The sequence below is a fragment of the Labrus mixtus genome, chromosome 12, assembly GCF_963584025.1.
Source record: "Labrus mixtus chromosome 12, fLabMix1.1, whole genome shotgun sequence".
NCBI classification, from domain to species: Eukaryota; Metazoa; Chordata; class Actinopteri; order Labriformes; family Labridae; genus Labrus; species Labrus mixtus.
Genome location: NC_083623.1, coordinates 15,639,899 through 15,667,492, shown reverse-complemented (window position 1 = coordinate 15,667,492; position 27,594 = coordinate 15,639,899). Strand labels below are relative to the sequence as shown.

Sequence of the window (27,594 nt, the reverse complement as noted above, 5' to 3'; positions counted from 1 at the left end):
AGTGTTTATCAGTAATAGTGTAGGGTGTTGGAGAATTTACAGCCTCTCCTTTGACAGTCACAGCCCTCCTCTGAGCAGAGTCTGAGCTGCCCGGTTGGTAAAAGAAAAATGTTTTTAGAAGCTTTCCTGCAAGAACTGCAGGAAACTGCCTTAATGACTGACTTTTGGTTAGAAAAGTACAAAAAAAAAATCATTTCCTAATCGTTTATTGACAAAGATAAAAGGTATTTTTCTAGAAAAAAATATTATAAATGTTTAGACAAAAGAATCCACCTTTCATGACAGCCCCATAAAATACCTTTTATCTTTGTCAATAAACGATTAGGAAATGATTTTTTTTTGTACTTTACTTTTGTGCCTTTTTGTGTTGAAAAACGTAAAAAATAACCAATTAACTAATTCTACAGCCTTTATCAGACAGGCATTCATGTAAAAAAAGAAAATGAACCTGCAAGTTGCTCCGCTGTTGAAAGGCCAGGGTGACTACTTCAGCCTACAGCGTTGTGTCCATGTTGTATGGGCAAGGGACTGATACAGAAACATGCAAATGATAGGTGCACAGCTAACAACGCATTTGGGAACTCGTGTAAACATGAGCACAAGCTTCAGTCCATGCTTACAAAACAGTAACACACATTTTTGTCCCTGTGGGAGTCTTAACAGGTATTAGATAGATTGACAGGCGGCTGCGTATCAACTTGTTTACTGTCTTTTTTAAGGTGTTCATTTACACACAAAGATCACAAACTCTACTCTACTGTATATGCAAACACGGGTGCTTGGAATAGCTATTCATAGTAGAGTTCCCAATATTCATTGCGCTCCATATACACTCATGGAGGGCTACTGCAGAACCACAACAGCTTTGAAAACTTTAACTCTTCAGTCATGACTTTGATCTCAAAATAATTTTGACTGCAGAATCCACTCACATGGGCACAACATATACCTTTTTTATAAACAAGCTGAATATGAAAAGGTTCCTGCTCTGTGCTTTAGGCAGCAGCAGAAATGAAATGAACATCTCAGTCGGCAGCATCAAAGCCTGTCGCAGCACCTCCCAGAGGACGTGGCTAGCCAGCTTGAAGCTCCACCTGTACAGCGCCGAGGCTTTCATCAGCTCCACATCATCACAAACCTGCCACACCTGCTAACGTAGCTGCTGCTATAGGGACTGTAGTTGTCTATAGCTCTCCATCTCTCTCTCCATTCCCCCCCCCCCCAGCTGCAGAAAGAGTGCAGAGTGACTTCACACCTTATATGAAGCTTCTTGGGATTTGATACATGCAAAGGATGCTGGGATTAAAGCAGCGGGGTCTATGTGAATGCTCAGTGACTCTATAACAAAGAATGATGAACTGAAGCATCTCAAGTTAATGTTTTGCAGCTGAGCCAAGTAATGAGAATTTTACATCTAAAGTGAACAGATGCTCTTGTTCTCAATTTGCCCTTCATAGGCTTCTGTATTAACCCAGGTTCGAGCAAATCTTTTTGGACTATGTATTAAGGATGTGTGTTCTAATAACCAAGGGAAATCAAAATGGATGTTGCCTTTAGTGTAAAAGCAAGATCTGTATCCCTGCTATCAAATTTTCTCGCCATTTTCTCGTGTTTTGTGTGATTTTTTTTGGGGAGCGTGTGCGTCCCAGCTGGAGTGAAGACTGTTTATATTATTGGAGATGAAAGAGGGGCCCCCAGGGGCCTCCGTAATAGGCTCGGAGGCCTCTGACTTCTTATAATGGCCTCCGTATGTGTGTCTGTGTGTCTGTGTGTGTGTGTGTGTGTGTGTGTGTGTGTGTGTGTGTGTGTGTGTGTGTGTGTGTGTGCGTGCGTGCGTGCGTGTGTTTTCAAGAGACGCACAATTGTAGCACTATATAATTGTCAATGAGAGAACACACTTTTACAGAATCAAATCAAGCCAATTTAAAAAGAAACACAAAGATGGAGCCTGTCCAGCACAAAAAGGCTCAGACACAAAGAAACAATGTCTGTCACACACACACACACACACACACACACACACACACACACACACACACACACACACACACACACACACACACACACACACACACACGCACACACCATTCACACACTGTGGTGCCAGCTGAGCCCTGTGTGTCCAATAACAGCAGGTGCTGTCAAAAGCAAACAGCAGACCTTCCCTGACATAGGGACACACACACACACACTCACACACACACACACACGGATGGGTGCACACTCCACACACTCACTCATACAACCTTCCTCTTTGTGTAGCTCTCACATCCAATAAAGACTCTCATAGCTTAACCTAATGTCTGATAGATGCAGTTTATACAAGGTTACAGCTTATGTGTGTGTTATAAAGTGTGTGTTTATGTTTGTGTCAGAGTGTGTGTGTACCTGCTATTTGGCTGTGATAGGCTGTGGCCTGCCATATGGTCTCACATTAGGGCCATATAAGCTCAGCCATCCAGAAGTGTGTGTGTGTGTGTGTGTGTGTGTGTGTGTGTGTGTGTGTGTGTGTGTGTGTGTGTGTGTGTGTGTGTAAAGAGAGTAAGACAAACACAAAATAAATCCTGGTGTTCAATATGTAGTGGCGGTCCTTTCTTTTCTTCGTTCTACTTTCTATTTCTGTCTACTGTCCTGTTCTCTCATTCTGTATTTCATTTTTAAGCCTTCCTTTCTGTTGTTTTTGTTCTCTCTTTCTTTATTTCCTAATATGCCACTTCATTTGTCTCCTGCTTTCTCTTCCACCTCAGGTCTCTCTTTGTGTGTGTGTGTGTGTGTGTGTGTGTGTGTGGGTGTGGGTGTGTCAATATATATTTAGCTGTGCCATATCGTCTGCTGTGCTGACTTCATTAACTGTCTCAGCATGACGCTCCAGCAACAGAATGACAATAAACCTTCAGCACTCTCTGATTCACACACGCACACACACACACACACACACACACACACACACACACACACACACACACACACACACACAGACACACACACACACACACACACCGCCTGATTGCAGTTCACTTAATAAATATGAAAGTGATAATTGTAGATAGATCCTGGTTACGCCCACAGACCTTGGGGAGTTTTGAGTCAACTTTTACCAAAAAAATCCTACACAGACCGAAAAGGTGAAAATAACACTCAGGATGTTTGGATGTTGACGAATCCTAACTTTCTATCTATCTGATTGTAAACCTGTTATATTTATCTCTATTACTGTAAAGGACTTACGTCAGAACAAAGCTGTCTTTATTATTTACCATCAGTTACACTAGTGTGCATGTGAGAACAATGAGTCATTTATTTCTTGTAAAAGCAAATCGTAATGATGATTCATCAAATATAAGGAAGAGACATATTGAATCAACACTATGTCAGCTTGTGTACTGAGTAACATGAAAGGAAACACTCCGCCTTAAAATGTCCTGAAGCTGTGAAATAGTGGTCACAGAGGTTACTATGCTCAGGTGTGGTTAGGCCTGCAGCAGTGTGAGTGCTGTCCAGCGGGGGACTGGGGACAATAGTGCTTCAGCACGGTATGGGGCATCTGGACCTAGTGTGAGTGCGCCCTAATATATCACTTTTGTACTGCTTTATTACACCTGCTTCCTATGAGTGTTTGTAAGAAGTTGTCTTGCTGACACATCCCCCAAGTGTGATTAGTAATGTAGAGAAAACTACTTACTTGTTTATTTGTGTTTTTTAATCTGACTTTGTCTTTATTTCTTCTTCTCTCAGGTCAGCGTGTTGGAGCGTCAGGTGATAGATTTCCTGGGCTACCAGTGGGCTCCCATCCTCACCAACTTCATCCACATTATCGTCGTCATCCTGGGCCTGTTTGGCACTATTCAGTTCAGGCCGCGATATGTCACTGGGGTAGGTATCTGACACACACAATCATTGGAAACAGACGTTTTGGACATCCTCAGATTGTCATTAGCCTGTTCTCGGCTATCGTGACAAAAAAATGTACTGCTACGACTCATTTTTGTTAGATTGAAGTTACAGTTACTTTTCAGTTGAGTGACTGTCTTGTCTGCATTATACTGTATATCTTTTCCACAAGTGTTTGATAAATGCTTTTGAGGGATCAAGGCAATAAATGTGTTTATCTTAATCTTAATCTATCTATCGATACAGATCAAACATGAAGCTAAGAAAGATATCGGCAAATTTATCTGTATCTGGGTTCTTTTCCCTCCCAAATATCAATTCCGGTATCGGCCCCAAAAACTGTCAGACCCTAATAGAAAGGTCTTTAACTCCCCTTTGTTTCCAGAGCAATATGAAAAATATGTTTGTGAATGATCCACTGTAAGCTTAAAGAGGGCCCTGAAAATGTGCGCAGCTGCGTGAGTATACAGTATATATAAAAAATGATGACCCAGTGTTCATTAATTATTTATAGAAATGCCTCCTGATGGATCAGTTCCAGATTGAAGTGAGACGTCAAATAAATAATCAATTGTTAATAAAGAAGTTAGAACGGTGGTGTGGAATGGGAGTTGGAATAACTTGCCAAACAGAAATTATTCTCTCAGTTGATAAAATAATTTATTCTCACAAAACTTAAAGAAGTTGCCGCTGCAGGCTTAAGAGCAGCTCTCACACACATCATTTAAACCCCACCCATCCCTCTAAAAGATCATCACATGCACACAAGCACCACACACACACACACACACACACACACACACACACACACACACACAGTCCTGCTATCTATTTTCTCTCCCTGTCTGGTTTGATCCAGGTGATTGGTTGCTCTCTCTTCCGTTGTTTTTATGTCCCTGCATCTCAACAACATCAAAAGTGAAGCCTCCCCGTGCTCTTCCTCTCCATCTGACTCGCTCCAAATGCAACACATGAACATGCTTCTTTAATTTCTCCAACAAAGCCTGTCAGCTCTCGTCTGCTTCACCGCTTTCCTCTCTCCTCTCCCTGTTCTTTCTGCAGTACGCGGCCTGGCTGGTGGTGTGGATGACCTGGAATGTTTTCATCATCTGTTTCTACCTGGAGGTTGGAGATCTGTCCAAGGTAAGAAAACTGCAAATTGGATTATTTCTACATCCTTGTCAAGTTTATATGCTGTACGTGTTCGTAGTGAAAAGTTCTGGAGTTCTGGAGTTAGCATGACTGTATATATGCGCTTTGACACACTTGTCAGATGGTGGGGGAAAGGCTTGCAGTAGTTTATTTTGTAAAAAAATAGATCACATGAAAAGTACATAACCAAAATGATTGATGTAACTTACAGGTAACGTCTGTATATCCAAAGCTTGATAAAAAATAATAATACCACGGGGCCACTGACTGCTTCTGCAACAGGTATGGTGCACAAGTTCCTTCAATGGGGATTTTTTTTTACTCAAAAGGATGTTACATCATGGAGTGTTTTCAAATGCTTCATATATCTTTACAATCCTTGCAACTCAAACAAAAGGGTGATGTCTGCCTATCTATCTGTTGGGCACCAAAATAGAATAGCATTATGTTGCACACCCTATGTGCAGAAGCTAAAGTCATCAAAGCGGACGCCCTGAGCTCGCCTATGACCTTTATTGCGTCACATGTCATTGGGGGAATGACACTTACTGTACATGCCCTAAAAGAAGCTTTCTGACTCCGTCATCCGTCATCTCTCCACTAAAAGCATACAATCTCCAAATATAGCAACTTTTCATCAAATTGCTTGATGTAAAAAAACACAAGACAAAGTTTATTCCCAAAGTAGACACATGAACAAAATGTTTCTTAACACTACATAACTGAGCATTCTTTTGTTTTTGAGATATGCTCATTTTCATTCTTTGCTTTCACTGCAATAGAAATGAATGTCCAGCTGCTAATGTAGTTTATTTTAGATCCCATCAAACGGGACTTTGTAAACAACAGTCTGCAGTGGCTGCTCCTGAAAGGTCGTTTTTTGTATGGCTAGTCACTACTATACCAAATGTGTGTTGACTACATTACCCAGCGCTTTAGCTTTTTTTAAACACAATATTAAGCTAAATCCCTGTGAACATTTTTGAAGATTTACGTACACTGAAGGCTTTCTGCTAACTGTCACATTATGCAAAATGAAGAACAAACTGCTGAGAACAAACCTTGACGTGGAACGAACTCACGACTACTTTCTCTTTCCTGATGAATCATGATTGAGAACACGTTGTTTTGTTTTTTTCAACCAGAACTCACTGACCCTGCTATCTTTACCAACAGATCTGCTCTCTCTGTATCTGTTATCTTTTTGATATTCTGGCTTCAAGGCCATGTTTCTACTCAGCAAAGAAGTATCTCTCTCTCTCTTGCATTAATCTACGACCGTGTGGTTCACAAGCAAAACCTTTCCGGTGTGACAAAAGGCTGAGGATTTATGTTGCCGCTCTGACCGCGACTAGCGAAATTGCTGAAACGGCTTTTTCCTTGTCTCTTCTGACAGGAAGGGTCAAATAATGTAAGAGTGATGTAAGTGTGAGTTCGGCTGCTATGATCAGAGACTCTGCCTGTCAGCTTACTGACGTGAGAGATTTAATAGATGTCGATACCCATTTAAAACATCTGGTTAGAGCATAAACTCTATCCTTTCTAGCGTATTACTTCTTTGCTTGTATTGTTAGTAAACACTGATAAAGAAACGAGACATTCGTTGAGGCTGTTCACATGTTTTCAGACCCTCTTTACAAAGCTTTAACCTTTCAGCAGTACAAATCAGTTGATTTCAAATACTGATTACCAGCTATGATGACTATTAATTAGAGCCAATCAGAGCTTCATAAACAGAAGAAATCAGTTGATGAGGATGTTGATTATGGCTGATTACGTTGTGTGGTGGGCTGTTTAAAAAAAAAAAAACCTCCACAATTGGCTCTTAATTACTCGTCTGTTTGCGAGTTATGCAACATGTCTGCCACCAGTTTACATAAATTGCTGTTACAGTTGAAGGCACCACATATCATCGACCCGTATCCTCAACCTCTGTCTTTTTTCTTTGTTTTTCATCTTCACCAGCACTACTCCTGTTAGTGAAGACCAAAGTGTAATTGCCACATATTCTCTCCTGTTCAGTCTGGTGCTCGTATCACTCCATACACTCGTCCCCAGGCTGCTCTCCAACACACACGCAGGCATGCATGCACACACACACACACAAATGTACAGACACCAACACTGTGCGCCTTGTTTAGTTTGTTTTGCCATCCAAACTGTGGCTAGAAGTTTTTACAGAGAGACAAAAGGGGTCTTTAATCCCTCAGCCTTCTGCCTAGAAACCTGCAGCTTTGTTGATCTCTGGTTTTAATGATATGTACACCTCTCACTGTCCCGGAGGTCTTGTTTTGGCGGTACAAACAACAGACGAGGCTCATCTAGGGGAATAGTTGTTTTAGGCTTTGTTGTTATCACTCTTAAAAGTTTGAGCCTGTCTACCATTTTAGACAGCTAGAGAAGTTTCATTATAATGGTTCAGGGTGAAATGAATGTATTGTAACAAATTATGTCACCGAATGTATCTTTTATAATGTGTTCTAAATGTATACTAGTCAGTAATTTCTCTTCATTTAGTTAGAAGGCATACGATCAACATCACCACAGCTGCTTTCTAACGAGGGTGAAGCAGCCGCTTAATTAAGGACACCCTTATCAATTACCCACTGGCCAATCAGAGGGAGGCACACTGGAACCAGATGCTGAACAGCTTGTTTTTAGGACGAGCACAGTTTGCATGCACCTCGCTCAAGGGCACATCAACCTTGACCCAGTTACTGAGGCAGAGGGGAGCTACTCCTCCTCCCCCCCCCACCCCCCCCCCCCCCCCCCACATGCCCACATCCACCAGCTGTTGTATGAGATATGAATTCATCACCTCCCATTGCAGGGCTTGTTGAGTGACCTAAGGGCTATTATTACACTGGACCACATGTGAAACAAGTGTGGCTATATGTGCAATTCTATCAGAACAAAGTAAGCCCCAGAGGATGATGAAACCAGAATATGTACGCTCTGTTACAAGGAGTGTAAAACAAGATGGCTCAAAAATAATAACAGTTAAGTTTATTATGTCTGTGTTACTAAGCAACAATGGAAAAAGCCATGACAACAAGGACAATTAAGTAAGGGAGCTGCATGTATGACAGTTCAGGCCTCCATGTCGTCCATTAATTCCTTATACTGGACACCTCGTCGAGAAGAAGAAGAATACTTTGTTGATCTAGCGAGGGGAAATTCAGTTTTACACTCTGTCATTGAGACATTGGGGAGTCGGGGGTGCGTGCTCAAGGGTACCTCAGCAGTGCTCAGGAAGTGAACTGGCACCGCTCCAGACGCTACCAGACCAATTCCCAAACATGGTCCACACTGGGACTTGAACCAGGAACCCTCTGGTTCCCAACCCAATTCCCTACATTCTGAGCTCCTGCTGCCCCCCACAAAAACCATTGTTACCCGATTTTTGAAAATAAATGTCAAAGAACTACTTTCATCTGCAGCACATGAGACAGAAAGCAATCAAAAAATCAACAAGACAAAAGCTGCAGCTTTGGTGTTTGAAGACAGAAGGGTGAAGGGTGTCAACCAATCGAATCTGCTTCCAGATTTTTCTTAATGAATCGATATTACAGGGTTAACTTAATTAAACGTTTTAGCTTCCTGTCTCAAGCGTGATTCACACACTGGACAATATTCAAATGAATACTATGACATGTGAAAGAAAAGCAAAACCTCTAACCACTTCACCTTTAAACATCAAAGAAAAATAGTCCCACACATGTCTTCATCATTTATGAATCAAAATGAGACTAAAGCGTGAAATCAAATGATTCAAATATGATTAAACTGACTGAGGAGAAAGCTGAATCAGTTAAAAGTTGAGATCTAATGTTCTGACAGGCCAACACACAAAAAAAAAAAAACACAGTACAGGTTTAAATCAAGGTCACAAAACATCAAGCAGACGTGGTTAAGATAGAAATCAAAGAGTAAGATAAGTATATGCTATAGTGACATACTTTTCCTTGCCTCTTTTTATGTATACCACTCACTGAGCGAACTGGATCTGAATAACTCGTTGGTATTTGATAAGGGTAATGATGGAGCGCTCTGTGCTTACTGTGATGTAAATGAAGACCTCTTAATCTCCCTCTCTGTTGCTTTCAGCTTCTTCTTTTTCCCCCCCTGTCTCTGGTTCTCCCTCCTCCTGCGCTTTGACTGCTTCATCTCCATCTAATTCATCTCTCCCTCTGCTCAGCCTATAATCAAGTCTTCTTCATGTTGTTCTGCAAAGTATCCGCCTTGACAATCTGTCCCATGCTCCTCTTCACCTTCTCTCCTCATTTTCATTCACTCTCCTTCTCTGCATTTCCAAAGTCAGGACTTGAGGAAATGTGTGCCCGTCAAGAAGCCCTCTGCTACTTATGGTCAATAGCAATTCACAGCGCGAGGCCTTTATGTATCGTCCAGTGAAGAGTGGCAATTTAATACATTACTTTACACACTCAGGCCCATTACTTTGGGGTCATAAGACAAAAGCGTTTGTGACAGACTCTATTTTTCTTCATTACAGGGATCTGACATCTTTCTGTGTTTGAAAGAAGCAGAGATCAGCCTCACTTTGATTCATGTCGTGTTATCAGTGGCTCTTGGATTTGTGTTGTTTGCTTTGAAGTAATTTCACAGTGCCAACACCTCGTTTTTTTTTTTACCCATTAATCAAACCAATATATGCATCTACAGTGCCAGCAGTTAATGTTTATAACAGGGCTGATCAGACTGTGAGAGAGTTACATGAATACTTAAAGTCTGGGCTTTTTTTTTTTTTTTGAACAAGTTACATGAAATCCCTAGATTTGGATATTGTAATTGAAGTAAAGAAACTATCACAGACAAAAACAACAATACCTTTCAGAGTTTGCGGTCCCTAATTTTAAAAGTGCAGACATTCCTCAAAGAGAATTAGTTCGGCTGGAGAACGACAAATATTCTCTGTGTTTTATTGAGTGATGGTTTGAAATATTAAGTCTGAATTGTGTGAAATTTGCTAAACACCTGACATTTCCTCTTGAAATGAAAAGTAAACTACAGACAGCGAGCGTGAAGGTGGAAGAGGGAGCGAGGAGGGGGACATGCGTCAGAGTTTGTCGGCTCAGTTTGACGTCCTGATATCAGACGACGGCCAGATGGACAAACTTCAGAGGAACACACAGATCATAATGACTGAGATGTGAGAAATCGTTAGCATGAATGTCAGCATGACATGCGGGGTACATTGGTGTGCCAGTGATGAGTCAATGGTATTGTCCCACACACACACAGTAGGGCTGTAGCTAAATGTGGATGTAACTGATCTTTCCCTTTCAGTCATTTTCCTTAGCTTTATAGTTTGTGTGGAAACCTGCAGAGGTGTAAAGAGTACTAATATATTCTACTCAAGTAAAAGTACTGTTACTTTGATAAAATTTTACTTAAGTATAAGTAAAAGTACCAGTTTAAAAATGTACTCAAGTAAAAGTAAAAAGTAACTCGTTTAAAATGTACTTTAAGTAAAAGTTACTTAGTTACTTTTTTTAACAACGCGTCTCTCGTGTGTCGTGAAAAAAGGACGAGAGGATATTAATCTCAAAGTTTTTTTAATTAAAGGCAAATCTTTACAAAGATTTATCTTTTCAGATAAACATTTTCTTTTCTACCCCATTGACAAAAACAAAATATACATAATGATGGTTAAATAATCAAGGATTATATGTTTAAGTAATCAGCTGTTTTATGAAGGGAAATGTTTAAAGGCTTTATATGTGATTTTTTGATCCAGCACCTTGAGCACCAGCATGAAACCAAAACAACTTGCGCTGCTTTGTTGTGTTAGCATGCTAATGGTAGCGATCTTTATTACGCTCGTATCTTCACACTGCATGTAAATTTACCCGAAATGAGCGTGATCTAGAAACACAGTTAAGCAGTGAGTACAGTATGTTATTCTTCTTTTCTCTAGTCCTTCAATTAAACAACTTTTATTCACTAAATACACTTTGACTTGACCATCACTAGTCAGAGTTCTGACCATTGTACATGCAGAGTCTGTGTGTCCCCTGCATGTAAAAAGGTATTTGCAACAGGCAACGCTGATTTGAAATGAATGTCCATCTATTTGCAGCACGTCATCCTGGTCCACGTTAATGCTGTGGCCTCAAATACGGACTGTTAACGCCACAGAGGTGTCGCTGATTGTTAACTTTTAGCTGTTACACCTGCAGCACTCTTTTTAGTGTGCTGTGAGTCACGGGCAGCTCTAGAGGATGAGTTGTGGTTCAATTAGAAGTGTCACTCACGGGGTGTGTCATATACAGTAAGTAGCACTATTGACCCTTTGTTGGCTCTCTGATTGGCCCGCTGACTGACCAATCAAGAGAGCCCCCTCTCATAACAACTGCTTGTGGGCTAATTTGGGTTAGACGAACTTTGCTTGGGCCAAGTCTTTTCAGTGCTTGGCAGGGATATTGTGACCTTCATTTTGTTACTACAGCATGGTTAAAAGTTTTTTTTTTTTTTTTTTACATCACATCGTAATCCGGGAGTTTTTCCCCCTTCATGTTTTATGCGCTCAACCGACTAAAACACAATGAAAACAAGAAGTGCCTTTTTTCAATTTGCATTACTACTTGCCCTCGCTTCTCTTTATAGCAACACCAACTTCAAGTTTGAGAAGGATATAAACCCTTCTAGTTGTTTGTATGGCCTACATGATAGACCAGCTAGTTAGGGTTGAACATAAAGAAACATTTGTATTTCATTTTAATTTCTGACAATCAACAGATCAATTAATTGCTTCATGGCCTTGTGACAACATGTCTGGCTTCCTGAACATTTTCTATCTAATGTGTATCTTTGCCTTCAATACAGCCCATGTGGAGCCCCAGCAGAATAGATAAGGTGTGCATCCTGCCTGACAGTAATTTAAGTTTAAGCCTGAGATTCATAGCACATATCATTCTGTCACACTCCCATCCTCCCTGCCACTCACCACTGCTCTATCTAATACAGCTGCAATGCCACCAAATTCATCTTTAAAAAGATTTCTCTGATGTGCCGTTCCTGACAGATTTGGAGAGGGGCCTGTGGAGAGAGAACTGTCAACATGCTGGAAACACTAACACACACACATACGAACACACACACACACTCATACAAATGAACACACACACACACACATACAAACAAACACACACATACTCTCACACACACGCGCACACACAAACTTAGACAGCTCACTGTCAGTAGTCCACTGTGTCATATAAAAGATGCAACCACCCTGTGGGCGTCAGATGACACACAGATACAGACACATAGATACACACATACAAACTGGGCTTAGCTGTCAGTCATTGACTTAGGGGCGATGTGCAGCAGGATGGTTATCCCACATGCCTTTTTTGCATACTGTACGTGTGAAAGTGTTTCCATAGTGTGTCTAAGTGTGTGTATAGTGGGTTTATTTTTTGTCTATGCTCTGCCAGCAGCTTGAGCTGTCATTCGTTATATCAGGCAGAAGAATTGGTAAGTGTGTGCAAAGAAAGTCTAAATAGTTTCCAAACAGTGCCATTTGAATCACCATACCCATCCAGGCATCTAATTTCAGTCTGCAAACACACGATGTTTCTCTGACAGAGGGAGGGACGAGTGACCACAGGGAAAATGGTAAGATGAGATAAAAGTGAAACATGGAGAGAAGAGAACAAAAGGGAGAAGCAGAAAATGAAGAAGACTGAAAGATTGGGGGTAGAAGAGTCAGGAGCAGACAGAGAGACAAAGAGGTTTCGACAGATGGAGGTATGATAGGAGCTGCAAGGAGATGACATGTTATGGGATGAAGCCTCATGAGAATCAGTGTCCCTTTCATTAGAGGGGAAAAAAGAGAAGATAGAAAAAGAGAAAAGTAGAAAGCAAGAGCAAAAAAAACTTGAAGGAAGACAGGATCGCTCAAATAACGGGAAAATCTAAAATGTGCCTTTGATATCTATTTTAGATCACCTGGGCGAGCTTTTTACTCCTAGATACATTTTTGCCAGAAAAAAAGACAGTAAATCAAATCCAAAACCACCCAATTCATTTCAAATGGAAGTAGAAAAACAGATTGCTGGGGCTGGTTTGAATACTGATAGTCACTTAATTTCACTCCCTTCAGTATTCATTCTGCACAGCTGATTGAGACGATGAATGAGAGGATCCCACATCATCAGCGTTCTAGTTAAAACATCCACCCTGATTCACTGAGTTAATGCATCAGCTCTGACTGTGTGTGATCAATGGGTTGCATTTGTTGAAATCATGGCATGAAATTGCCTTTTTTCCCCCAGCACGTCTCCAGTGGGACATTCCCAGCAACCAATTTGATCATTCAGAGCTGTTATAACTGGTTTTTCAGTTTGATTATTCATTGTTACTGTATTGTTTCATGTGCAGTGACAAGTGTTAGTTTGACTTGTTAAAACAGAAAAGGCCGATTGAACATGGATTGTCTTTACGGTTGGAGTAGATAATTGGGTTTGTTTGACTTGCTTGCTGCCATAGAACTTGTTCCAGGGTTAGGCAGTTTCTGGTGTTATTTAAAAGCCTTACTTTGTAAAGGATCTATAATGACTGTGTTAGCAGTTATATTGGATTGAAACCGCTTATTTACCTCTACTCCTTATTGTAATGTGTTTATCTTAAGGGTTTGGTCAACTGAGCTTCCTCGGAATAAAGTCTGAAGTTTTTTTTTTAAACTCAAACAATAAATGACTTTTCCAGGATACTCCCAACGTGGGTCACATTTTGTGAGTTTTGACCATCACTTATGAAATCAGGGAACATGGCCATGTTACTGTACTGCATTCATTCACATTAAATGACCACATTATGTACAGCTGATCAAACATAGTGTTTCTAACAGATAACTCTACCATTCACTTTAGTTTTCTTTTCCATCTATTTTGGTCCATTTTGCTGCAGTTTGTCAATCTTGAGTAAATATCAGATCACCTGAATGCTTATGTTGCTTTCCCATTCATACTCCATTTAGATCGCAAGTATTCAAATATTATCAGTCAACCTGGCTTCTATATTTACAACATTTAGCAAAAAATAAAATCACGGTTATCAAAGATGATTGTTTATTATTACTAATTACAGTACATGTGTTACTAGGATATTGTATATTATAACAGAATAAATAGCGATGGCAGAGAGCACTATGAGCTCCTATTGGGGAGATGTGTCTCTGATGGAGCTACAAACTTCAGGCCAATATTCACATCCCTATTAGTTCTGTTTTGATCTCTACCAATTGCAAAGCGGAAAACATCTCTTTGAAATCTAAATGCTCCAGTCTGTTATCCTTTTGTTAACTCTGTCTGTCATTCAGTGCCGATGAGGTAATGTTTGTCAGATCATCAGAGCATTTTGAATAAAATTAAGCCACAATGTTGGGGGCCAAAGAACACATAATAAGCAAAAAGATATAAGGCTCACTTCAGTTGTGGGAGCATCAGAGTGAGGGGACAGTTCTCTTTGTTTTCATCACAATGCCTTTCACATAACAATGTCTTTTGTCCGAATATTGATTCAAAAATATTGATCTCATCAGCATTCTCTTGGAGCTGCTTTATTTGTTTATGCTAATGTTATTTTGTTTCATTTCTTTTTCAATGCACATAATAAAACCCAAGCTGTGATTTACTACACTTTTGACCTCTTGCTCCAGGTGTGGCTACATTGGTTTTCAGCAAGCCAATTAAACCATGGAAAGCTAATTAGCTAGCCCCCCCTTCCTTTATATGTGGCTCACACCTGGGGTACAGGGGTAGTTGTTCTATAATTACCCCACCAACCTGAAAGCTCGGGGGGTTCAAACAGTTCTACATTGAGGCATTCGCTTATAGACGTTAATAGGTTTGGAGTGGTTAAGGTCAGGGCCAGGATCTTGAACAGACTTCATCTTTTTTCACCCCCCAACACACAATCACACGCACACACAAACAATTCACTAACACCCTACACCAATTTGATAGGAGAGAAGTGCTTTAGGCATAATGGGTTAAGGCCTCCTCTAACTCCCATGGGAAATCACAGCAAAATAACGCAGGGAGATGCACCGTGACTGATGGTATTGGTGTGAAATAACGCAGGCAGAGTGACATAGAGAGAGAGCCGCCAGCGAGAGAGAAAGAGAAAATTATCAGAAAGTGGGATAGAGCCAGAGATAAAGGTTCAGTTAAATAGAGTGAAAAATTGACTTTAGAGAGAATAAAGCTAATATCGTCCCCTGCCTGGTTTTCTGCACTTTAGTCTGATGATGGGCTGATCTTTTTTGGCTGCCTGCCGGACAGACAGAATATCAAACTGACTGCGGTTGTTTGTCAGAAAGTCGATCTGACTGTTTTATTCCATGCCTGTCCGTCTGCCTGTCTTTGTCTGTCTGCTGCACTACGTGAAGGCTTGGAGCTTGTACCAGAGTATGTTAAAAAGTGTTAGATTATGTGCGAGGAGTGTTGTGAAGTGTATGTGTGTGTGTGTGTGTGTGTGTGTGTTTGTTTGTGTCTCGGGAGCAGATGCTGAGGCACTCGAGGAGAAAGAAATGGCACTCCCTCCCTTTGCCCGCTTTCAATCCGTCCAGCCATCCAGAATATTTGGGTCAAGACTTCGAAAAAAAATAAATAATCAAATTGTGTCAGTCCTCAATTTGCCTTGGGCGTTGTTACTTGTATAAAGCCTGTATTATTTTAATTAGCTTTGGTCCAGTGTTTGAAAATTTGGTAAGATTGAGCCTGAGTCGACTTTATCAATACCAGTCTCAGTGTGTGCCTCCAACACTTTAATGTGGTATTCGTTATCTGCAGGTGTGCCAGTGAATGCATCAATCTGATACTGTAGCCAATTAGTTTCCCCAAAACAATTGACAGGTTTCAGGTAAGATATCATCATGTGACAATAACAAATAACAACAGTGGGATGTCATTCAACGTAATGTCGGTCAAAGCTCGCAAAATGTGATGGATATCTTTTTAATCCTACTAGTATGAAAGGGATTCTGTGTACCTGCAATTACTCAAGTCTAAATATGTGTAACAGTATTGACATACTGTGGTGAAGAACGTCTCTAGTGTTGAGTTTGAACTAGATATTGAATTATCCATATGCGCATCCTGTAAAAACAGGGTCAACTGTCAACAGATCATAAAAACATTGTGTTTATGTCACATGATCAGATTTGGTTGCTCCATTATTTGACCCATTTTTCTTGTGCCTCCACAGTTTGGAGCTGTAATTTTCTTTTTTACAGCACAGATTGTAATTGTTAAACTCCTATTAAACGTAGCTCCAGGTAGCTTTAAAAGGTAACATTACTCTGACCATCAGACTATCAGAGGAAATACAATTTTCAGCTGTCTCTTCCCCCTCCATCCCTCCATCTCATGGGACTCAAGCACAAAGGAGAATAGAGAAGTGGGAAATTGAGGGGAAATTGAGAGCAAGAGAGAGAGAATGGTGGAGATCGAGAGAGAGGAAGAGGTGTAGACGGAGGCAGGAGGAAAACAGATGTGGTTCATTGAAGCGGCACTAGCCCACAGTCAGAGACAAAGACCTGAGAGCGTGAGTGCATGGTCCTCGACTAGCGCACGGGAAATTATAGACTGAGTGTGTTCGTGTGTGTGTGTGTTTGTGTGTGAGACAGGGAGAGAGGAAAAGAAAGAGGAGAGCGAAACAAGGAAGAGGAATGAAATATGTGGAGGAATGATGTGTATACAAAGAGTATACAAATAGAAAGACGACGCTTGCGAGTACTAGTAGTTTGAGATTGCGAGCTAAGGGGCCCATTCATCACCAGACAGATTGTTATCTCCAGATTATTTTGCAGATATGGCTTCATCATCCTAATGGGATGAATTCTGCAATGCTAAACAAACCACTATATAAAATCAATATATCAATGCCGGAGCGCGGCTGAGATTGAATTGTTTAGTATTCTTCTGGTTAATGTGGAGTCATTTTTGTCTGCATGGTGAAGCCTTAAACTGTTCATGTTTGGATGATTTATTGTTACAAAAGCCACTTGGTCCAAAAAGTGCACTCTGCTCATTTAGGAAATGAAGGCTTAAATTGCAATATGTCTTTTTATATTAGTATTTTTCCATCCCTGGTGGAAGTGGCTTGTTGTGGTGACCCACTGCAGCTGCATGAATAGAAAGGAGGAAATACATTTTTTTTCTATTGGTACCAGTCTTTTCCAAAGCTGCATTGCTCACCGTGTGACCTCAGTGAACTCATGCACAGACACAGTATTATCACACACAGCTGAAAAAAACAGTAGATGCTGGTTCATGTTAATAATCCCGAGACAAACCTCATTAATAATTATTAAATGTAATTTGGTCATTATCTACAATGCTGGTACAGAAGATTCAGCAGAAGATTTTCTTTCTTCATGCAAGTTCGATGCATGTACAATGTTACAATTCACTTAGCAGACGCTTTTATCCAAAGCGACGTACATCAGAGAGTAAGTACAACACTGATCCATTCATACACCACCAAAGCAGTGGGAGCAACGCGGGGTTAAGTGTCTTGCCCAAGCACATCGGACATGTTGCCCAGCTGGGGATTGAACCCTCGATCCCTCAAGGGCTGAAAGGCGACGACTCTACCAACTGAGCCACAGCCGCCCGTTTTAGATGCAAAATGATGACTGGCTGATGGCTAGCTTACTTTAGCATAAAGACTGGGAACAGGAGTACTCTGCAGAAATAGCATCAGCTCATCCTGCTTGGCCTTGATGACATTCAGCTAAATCTGGCTTTCCGTTGATAATTATTTTGTTTCTGTGTGTGTGTGTGTGTTTGTTCGAGAGGCTCATTAGAAAAGCACTGATAGAGACTGTACAAAAATAATTATTGCCAGCCCCTTCAAACCTCTTTTCACAGCTGGAGAGAGAGAGAGAGAGGGAGAGATAGAGAGAGAGAGAGAGAGAGAAGTGAACTGCAGATAGGCAAAAGCAAGAAAGAAAAGAGGTGAAAGAACTAAAAAAAACAAAAAAACAAAAGCAAGGTTTGGAGCAAGGCAATGACAGTATGAGATAGATAAGGGAAAGTGATGGCAGAGGGGAATAAGAGAGAAAGTAGAGAGATTTTACTCTTTAAAAAGAGGAGCACAACAAGGGGAGATGGCATTAATCAGAGCTCTGTGCTTAATGAGGCATTTACTCATTACACCGAAATAGAGAAGAAAAAGAGAGGAGAAAAGGGGGGCAGAGGAGAGAGAGAGAGAGAGGAAGAAAGAGGAGAGTGTGAATTAATAGAGAGGGGGAAATTAAGTACGAGGAAGAACAATAAGAAGGGAGGTGACAGAGTCAAGTGAGGTTGTGGAGGGAGGAGAAATGGACAAAGAGGTGTATATAGCGCAGAAACAAGGAAAGTGGACTCAGGAGTTGATGCAAGAATTTGGCCCTTTTTACAGGACACTTAACCAGAATCACATTTAATTCTGCTCATGAAAAAGTGTTACTGTTAAGAAGGTGTAAGCTTTGGTTGAGTCCAACACAGGACTTTCAAAAAAGTGTTCTATGGACCAGTCTTAAGACGCATTCTGATCCTGGGTACTACAGCAATTAGTAACTGTACATCTGAAAAAAGGGAAACAGACCTTGATGGATGTGTATGTGAGAGTCTTTTTTATTTTCTAATATCTTGGTAAAAGGATGAATCACCTCAAAGGAAATTAGCAAATGAGGTGAAAGCCACGTGTGCCTCCAGCTTGCTTTTAAAGGACATAAAGGCTTTTCATTAGAATAAAGACAAAAGCAGAAGTGGCTGTGTGAAAAGTGTGCATTTGTGATCGCTTGTGTTTGTGTGTTGTCATTGTGGTTCGCGTCGCTGTCTGTGGGATGATTTATGTCTCTCCTTGCTAAGTGGAGATGTTAATATGTGCATTATTTAAACCCAGACGACTATCATCTCTGATTTATGATGTTTCATTAAGGCTTTTAAGGTAAAATGAATTGAAGAAAAGCCGGAGCAGAAATACTGCACAGTGCCATTTCTCTTTGTGCTCCTTCTCTGCTGCTGTGAAGAAGAACTGAAACAACCAGAGACGGAGAATATTTATATATTTACTTGTTGCCATTTGTGCTATTCTTTGCCGCTTCTGGCTGTAATTTGAAGTTATCGCCGTTAGTGATAGACTTCTCATGCAGCTGTGGACAAACAGAATAAATAAAGAGGACAAAAAGTCTCTATGTCAGTGGAAGAACAAGACTGGGGGGGGGGGGTCTACAGCTTTGCTAGCAGATCTGTGAGGCCTCATTCAACACAGCAATGCTTTGAGCTCAGTGGTATTGTCAGCATACCAACAGTCTTAGTTAAATAGTTTACTTGATTCTCTTTTGCTATTTATCATTCCAAGATCTTCATAAGTTAACTTGTTTTGCTTGTTAGAACAAGGTTGGCTGAGACTGATGGTAAAAATCTCAGCTAACATTGTTTTTTTTTTTGTCTCAAACAAATTGATCAATCACTTGTTTTTTTCTGCAAGTTGAATCTTGTACATGTTGAGATATTTCATTGGGTAGCTGAAACAGGCAGCACTAAATTCAAGGTTTGGGGATGACCAAAGTCGTTCAGATTCATTCTCTGGAGAAGTGCTATCTTAGTAAGTAATCCATCCTTTTGTGTGTAGACTTTTCAGACTGAACCGGAGTGATAGATTCACTTGCCTTTGTGGAGCTACTTTGGTCTAGTGGCTGTAAACTCCGTCAGTCATTTTGCCACGTTCACATAAATGTGTGTCTCGGTTTTTACAGCTCTCCCTTTTTCATGTCCTGCTTACGAAAAAAATTGGGAGAAAAAACAAAACAAAGCTGTGTTGCCTAAAACCAAAACAGTAACTGTCGTTGCTGACCCTGCCATGATACAAAACAAAGCCTCCCCTCTCTTTCTGGACTGAAAAACAAGAGCTTTTGGTGCGTGAAGAAACACAAAATCAAAGCAAAGCTTCTCTCCACCTCTCCCTTTCCACCCTCCCTTCTTTTCTTTTTTTTTTTATCTCTGGCCTCCTAACATCATCCTTTCCCTCCCTCTCTTATTGCACTCATCATAACCCTGCCTGTGTATGATTCAGATCTAATAAGAGTGATCCCAGATCATAACTCTGAGATCTATTTTTAGCTTTGAGCCAAACATCCCCCCTCCTCCTCTCTCCATGTATCTCCCAGACCTTGATTTGACAAACTGTGTAGTTTTAATTAAAAATAGAATTCAATTCTCACTCTGTTTGTCTGTCTGACTCTTTCTGGCCAGGACTCTGACCTTGTCCTGACTTTCAACCTGTCCATGCATCGCTCCTGGTGGATGGAGAACGGCCCTGGGTGCAGGGTGATGCCTATCACCCCTCCCCCCTCCTGGGCACCCGAGGACCACCGATATATATCTATATCTGGCTGTCTGATGGATTTCCAGTTCATAGAGGTGGCTCACTCCTCGCTGCAGATACTGCTGGCTGTAAGTACTTGAATTTCCACAAGTATCTTCTAGTATGCACTGCATTTCTAAACTTCAGTACCTGCACACACTTTATTATTACATCTTCTCATTACTTTTAACTATTAGGGGTGACCTGTCACTCACAGTGGGGCCTTCTCTAAAAACAAGAGATGAACCAACCAACACAGCACCCTGTAAAGGAATTTATTTAGCTAAGTTTATCGATTTATCTATTGATCAGGGAGCAACTGTGATCCTTGCATTGCTATCCAGTAGAATAGATAAAAAGTATTTGTTTTCTCAGAATGCTACAATGATGGTTCCATTGATTTTGATATTTTCGATTCATTATTAAGAATGTATGTCATTTTTATCCAATTTCCCAAATGTAAGGAACATTATTCAGTTATCTCAAAAATGTGTGATAGTTAGCTACCTATCAATGGAGAAGCTAACGAGCAACATCAAAAAAACACCCAGGGCAGTAAACACAACATTTTCATTTTACCACTTTGTAAAGTGTTTATGGTGAATGTGTGAAACAGCTTCTTATTAACACATTGATCATACTGGAAGCATTTTTAATACTCATTTGGAGCCTCCAGCCCACCAAGAAATGTTAGCCCCGATATTAATAACCCCATTTTTTGGTCTTCATCAACTCCCGGGGGAAATATATGGCTGGCTAGCGGCTTAGTGTTCACAAGCTAGTTGTAAACCATTTTTTGTCTTCTATTGGTGCTGAGGCAGGAAGCTCAGAGTGGGTTAAATTGAGTGTTTCTCAGCTGCTTTATGATTTTTGCCGTAGAAATTGATACTGATGTTATACATGTACTCTCAGAGAGAAATTACACTATTTACCCAAAAAATTAAAGGAAGAATTTGTGACATTTTATCAAAATCAGAATAAGAAATACTTTATTAATCCCAGAGGGAAATTCAATCGATTTTGTCAGGCGCTTAACAATGGTGCGTTCCAATTTGATAACTCCTTTGTGCAAACGTGCGGGGAGAGGGGTTGGAGTTGTGTCGCTGTAGGAGAGCGGAGGATTCAGTGTGGCGGAGGTGTCGCCAAACAGCAGTTTTTGTTTCATGCTAGTGCTCTCAGGGTGACGTCTACTGGATCAAAAAGTCACACATTCTTCCTTTAAATGTTGAAACCAATAAATCAGGGCTCGACATTATAACTGGCCCGGATGAATAATAATGACAGAGTCCGGGGCAGCTGATTGCACGTTCAGCTGGCCCGCTCAGGCCAGTTCAAATACTGCCTGAAAAGAAAAAAGACTGTAACACGTTCTCAATTTCACAGCGCTATCCTGTTATACTGGTGTTTTGTCAGTAATTATTTTAAAAACGTTGCGCTAATAACTGCTACAGCATCAATGTATCAAGCGCTCGTGCGCAGCCGACGGCTTCACTGCTGTTGTACACTCGCACACGGATCTTAGCGCAGGTTTTCTCTAATAAAAAAACACATTTGGTAAAACGGTTTTAAAACCATCAGATCTCGACAAAAGCCGGGCTAAAAATCAGAATTCAAACGGGAAAAAGTCACCAGAAGAGTCGAGAGTGACAGCAGGGCGTGACGAAAACAGAGCGGAGAAAAGTTTCAGCCACAGTGGCAGACAGCTGGAGGAGCTGGAACACGCTGCAGCTACATTTCCCCTTAAAGTTAAAGACTAGATCCTGGTAAAGATTAAAGGTTATTCACAAAGCATCTTAGCCCTTAAGAGAGCTCCTAAAGTAAAGATCTAAGGATGAAGAGTTTCTCACAGAGAAGAAAGAAGGAGAGATTCCAGCTCTATCACAGCCTCAGATTAATATCAGATTAAGTAGACTCTTACAGTTACCAGCATGGTGAATAAACATGAGCACATAGATATAAGAAAAATACAAAATATTTGATATAACTAGAGCTCAATTAATTAAATAAAAGTTGTAATTTACTTTTGCATCAGAATAGTTCAAGAGTAAATTGGTGACTGTTATTTTTCGAATCAAAAGTAACGTTCCTGGGCCAGCGGCTACAATGGTCGGGCAGTGATCTTCGAAAACTAGTGGCAAATTTAACTTGCAGGAATGTCAACCCCTGAATAAATGTTTATCAAAAAAAGTTAGAGGGTGTGCCAGTGTTCTGTGAGAAAAAAGACAAATATATATGCAGTTATTAAATGATGTGCAATTTGTCCGTGTTTTTTTTGTTGATGTGTGTATGTTGTTGACACTGTCCTTTGAAATGAATGCAATTAATCAATTTGTGTTTCATGCCGTTACAAGTAGTATTAGATTAAGTGTAGTGTATTGTAAAGTGTGTTTCAAGCATGCCAACGTCTTTGTCTACTGTAATAGCTTTGGGAATTGGGGATAATTGTGCAACTTTGTGATATTTGTTGTAAAGAAAAAAGCATGAAGGCTCCAGTAATTTGATCGCTTCATAACCTCACATACATAGAATAGTCTGGATAAGCTGCTTCAGAGACTCTCTCTTTATCTCAGTTTTTTTTTTGTGTGTCTTTCTAGCTCTTTTAGTCTTACTTCTTTGTTTGAAAACTGTTTTCCTTGTCTCAGTTCACTCTTCCTGCCTTTCACCCTCGCCCTTGTTGTTTCTTACTCTCCTGCTCTGTCAAACTGTGATAATTAGCAGAATCAGAAGAGGCAGCCGAGAGAAATAAAGAGTTAGAATGAGGGAGGCCTGTCACTTTTCATCCCAGTTGCTCTTTTTTTCCCGGTAGCATACACACACATATGAATACAGACTTACAAAGGATAAACAAATCAACTCTTCAATGTGACTGCATGCATCATTACTCCCAACACAAAGAGTTTGGGAGTTTCAGTGCGCCTGCATCTTCCTACCTCGCTTAGTATGACTTTCTCTCCTCACACGCTCTCTGTCAATCGATAGTGGTACTTATAGTGTGGCTGAGTGCCAAGCCACCACACAGCTGTACCACTGTCTGGCTGTAATTGGTGTGTGGAAACATTGTCATGCTCCATGAGCCCACACTCCTCAGTCTGACTGGTTCACTGGCTGATGGCTGCCTGCTTCACTCTAATTGCTGGAAACAGCGTCAGGGTCCTTAATAGCATACGTTGAACCGGTCGACTGGCTGACTAAGTGAGAGGTTAGGGTTCTGGTTATTGGACTACATGTTTACTCCTTGGCTGGAAAGCTGATACTTTATAGAAATCACAACACTTTTTGATGGACAGAACAAAAAGTTGAAATTCAAGATGTCAGGAACTGAGGCTTTTCAGCTGTCAGGGTCCTCAACTGAGGCTGCTTCTGTCTGGCTGGGTGCTCAGTTGGTTGTGAGATGGACTGATACGACTGTCTAAATGGCTCTTTTGTGCACACACTGATATTGCTAATTTGGTAATTATTCAGCAAGTACAATGTTTATCATTTCTGTTAACATATGCTAAGTAGCACTAAACACTAGGTATGGCTGAAGCTAATGGGAGTGCTAGTTTTATATCCTTATGTATCAGGCCTATTATAGTGATTATGATTCATCCGGTTGGCGTTGATGACTATCCCCAGTGGCATAACATTTGTCCAATAGAAGTCAAGATATTTGATCAAGAGCACAAAGTTGGACTCCATGCTGTCTCCAGTGCCATGCAACAGGCAGGGCTAATAAAACAATCCCAATGTTATGGTTCATTACCTCCATAATAATAAGTGAGGTGGCAGTATAAAATGACTGGATAAAATAGAAAATGAGTTAATGTTCATCTTTGGGGACAGAGTGTAGTCATTTACATATGGGATGTCGTTTTTATTTTCCTTTCATTGACTGAATTGATTGTCACAATGTTGTTGTTAACAATGGACAATGGTGTCAATACGTGCACTATTATATTCATGAAAAGCAGCATTGTGACCTGATTGGTTTTCATAGTAATTGTTATTCAAAGATCAGGAAAGAGAAGAACAATGCAAGAGAATTGAATGTCAGTCAACCAAGGCAACCGCTGTGCCCCGAAGCACTAATCCCATATTTGTTGAATAAGTTAAACCTCCCAGATTTAGTTTGTTTCAGACTCAGACAGGTAAGAACTTCCTGAATCAATTGAGGAAAAAGCCTAAAGCAAGGGTAAACGGACAGTGTTCAATTGTTTCTTTTTAAAAGCTGTGGAATCAAATGGAAATGTCATTGTTCGAGGGTGTGCGAGAGGTTAAAACTGCATTAACTTAATCTGTGGTTTATTTGCTGTTTTACACAGGCACCCAACAAATTTAGATGAGAATGATTATTGATTGTAGTATAGCAGTGATTTTTCAATGCAGCTTTAAACAGCTGACAAAATATGTCCATCACAATAGTTTACTGATCTCATGGGGAATAAAACTGAAGTAACATTTTAGTGTGAGTTTAAGCAGCCATCTTTTACACATAACAGATTGAATTCAATGAATGTGACACCTTTATCACAGCTACATGTATCTGCAGTGCAATAAAAACTGTGATGGATTCATTTGGGATGAAAGATTTTGTGGTAGAGTAATGCATCCAACACAAACAATGTTATCACACAGGCAGACAAACAACTCACCCATAAAGAATGCTCATTAATGTGCTGGTTGTTGTGTAAAGATGCAGGAAATGGGAAAGAAATCATTATTGATCTAAGTGATGTGACAATCCTTGGAAACTGTGGTCGAATACCAACATGCAGGCTGGTACAAATTAAATAAACATTGAAGAAGAAACCTTGGTTAAAGAAGTGTCCACACTTTACTCTGTTTGTTTTGGCCTCACCTTCGTCCTTGGAACGTTCCTCATTCTGAATTAAAAATCATTTCCCTGTAGTGTCTGTCCTTGCTTTTCTCAAAGGTCTCATCCCTTGATGCTTCTCCTTTTGGTTTCGGGCTAAGAAGAATAAACACTTCCTTATTAAGCAGCTGTTTGACATTCAGTTAATTCTTCCCTAGAATCCTTTCAAAACTTTCAGGTGTTATCTGAGTCTCTGCTGAGGGAGAATTTGGTTATTGAGGAAGAGAGAAATGTGTCAGTTTACTTGCATGTGCTTGTAACATGGCCAATGTAGATCAACAATTTTGTGGGATTCTTTTTCAGTTGTAAACTGATGATAGAGAGTTTACTACAATAAATGTAGAGATGACCAAATATCGTGAAACAACATGCTACCTCATTACTCTGGTAAAACACAGGACATTTCAGTTTATATCGTTAACGCTTAAATGTGAAAACTAACAACAACACCGTTAAATGTTTTATGGGCAATTGCTCCATCTTTGTTTGGCTCAAGGGGCAGAAATATCTGCCTGTTTTGGTTGGTCAATCCACCATTGTCCAGAGTGAAATATCTCAAGGACTTTCAAGCAGATCACCATACAAACTGGTACATCCATTTAGTGTCCCCATATGAGCAATCCAAAAGACCTTGGTGATCCCCTGCATTTTTTTCTGGACCTACTATAAGGATCACATGTGTGGTTTGAGCAAAATATCTTGATGACTCATTGTCGAATTGTCTTGAATTTGTGTCCCATGGATGCATGTCCCCCTCAATAATAATAACAATAATAATAATAATAATAATAATAATAATAATAGTAATACCGGCTGTTGTACATGTACTTGGCAGTTGTACTTTGTGTTCCCTGCTACTACATTTTACATATTTTAGCATGCTAACTAGTTAAACCAAAAACATGGGAAGACAGTTTAAAGCTAGAGGGTGTATCTGCAATGTAGAAAGCCCTTTTTAAACTAATTATTATTTCAAACATTTGTTCTGAACATTGTGTTCAAGCTTTGGAGGGGAAAGATGCTAACTGTTGCAGAAAGGCAAAAACATAAGATAATGCTGGAGGTTTTTCTGATTCGCTGTTGCAAAGCTGACTTCATTGTTTACCATGGCAATAAGCATGTTCTGCCATGTATGTTAAAAAGACGTGATAAAGACTTTCCTCCTGAAAAGTGTGCACAAAAAACCAAACCATCTAAATGGTTTTGTACTCTGAATGTGGCACACACCTAAGTGCTGAAGTTGTACAAGTTATACCTTGTCATGCTGATCAAGACAAGTATCCTGTTCGTGCTGAAGTGCTGCTTTTCCAATTTCCACTTCCACTCATCGCACCAACCATCTCTCAGCTTTGCTTTGATAACTAGGTTACCCTTACCCATAGACAACATGAGAAAGAGGAACCAGTGTCAGTCAGAAAAACAGATTTAAAACAATTCATCAAAGACAGAAGCTACGAAACAGTGGAGGATAGTTCACAAAAACAGGGGAGAGGCTTAAAAACTGTTATCAGTCACCGTTATTAATGGTGAATTCTCCCTTAACAGTAGTTTGAAATTACATACAGATAAGTTTTCTAAAGAAAATAACTGATCCTGAGCAGATTTTTTTTTTGCAGTTGTTGAAAAATTGAAGTGACATTTGAAAAATAATTACTGGCCAGAATGGCAATTAAAACGAAGTTGAAAGATATTAAGTGAAGGCACTTCAATAGCCGAGTTGTGAATGAAGTTCAGTGTAAAATGAAGTTAAAGATTAAAGTGAAAACCAGCACAGCTGTGATTCGATCATATGATGATCACAGCTGTGCTGATATACAGAACAAAAGTACTTCAAGTCATGATATGTCTTTTATACAACTATTTAAACAGCACATACTAGTGATCAGTAATGAACAACAACAGAGCATATGTTTTTGTTTTTATACAACTTTACTGAACTTTATTTTTGAGTTTAAATATAATGGGGCAATAAATGAAATATTAATAGATACCGTCAAGTAGACTGTGAGTACAGCGCTGCAGGTAAAGACATGTGCATGGTTGATGGGTCATTTTCTGTCCATCTCAGTATCTGCTTCAAGAGTTTCTATTTTGTCCTTCAGATACAAAATGTGCTTTTTGAGAACCTTTCAGCCCTGCAACACTATAAATGCCAGACACTGCTGTTTACAGTTAACAGGATTGTCCAAACACAACTGCAGGCACCAAACCCACTCAGACCCAGAACTCAAACAAGAAACCAGATAAGACGCATGCATGTAACAGCTCCGCCAGCTAATATTGCTGCACTCTGCCATCTTATTTGTGTTTCT

General features: G+C 40.2%; 1 protein-coding gene across 2 annotated transcripts in view; it reads left to right on the top strand.

Annotated features, from left to right (window-relative positions):
• The window catches only part of nkain2 (sodium/potassium transporting ATPase interacting 2), an 85,773-nt gene that overhangs the window by 41,908 nt on the left and 16,271 nt on the right, over positions 1-27,594 (top strand). For both annotated transcript variants that reach the window (XM_061052253.1, XM_061052254.1), the window contains exons 2-4: positions 3,736-3,873; positions 4,954-5,034; positions 20,316-20,516. In XM_061052253.1, the coding sequence (XP_060908236.1) occupies positions 3,736-3,873; positions 4,954-5,034; positions 20,316-20,516 (420 nt within the window). The remainder of the gene's footprint in view (positions 1-3,735; positions 3,874-4,953; positions 5,035-20,315; positions 20,517-27,594) is intronic.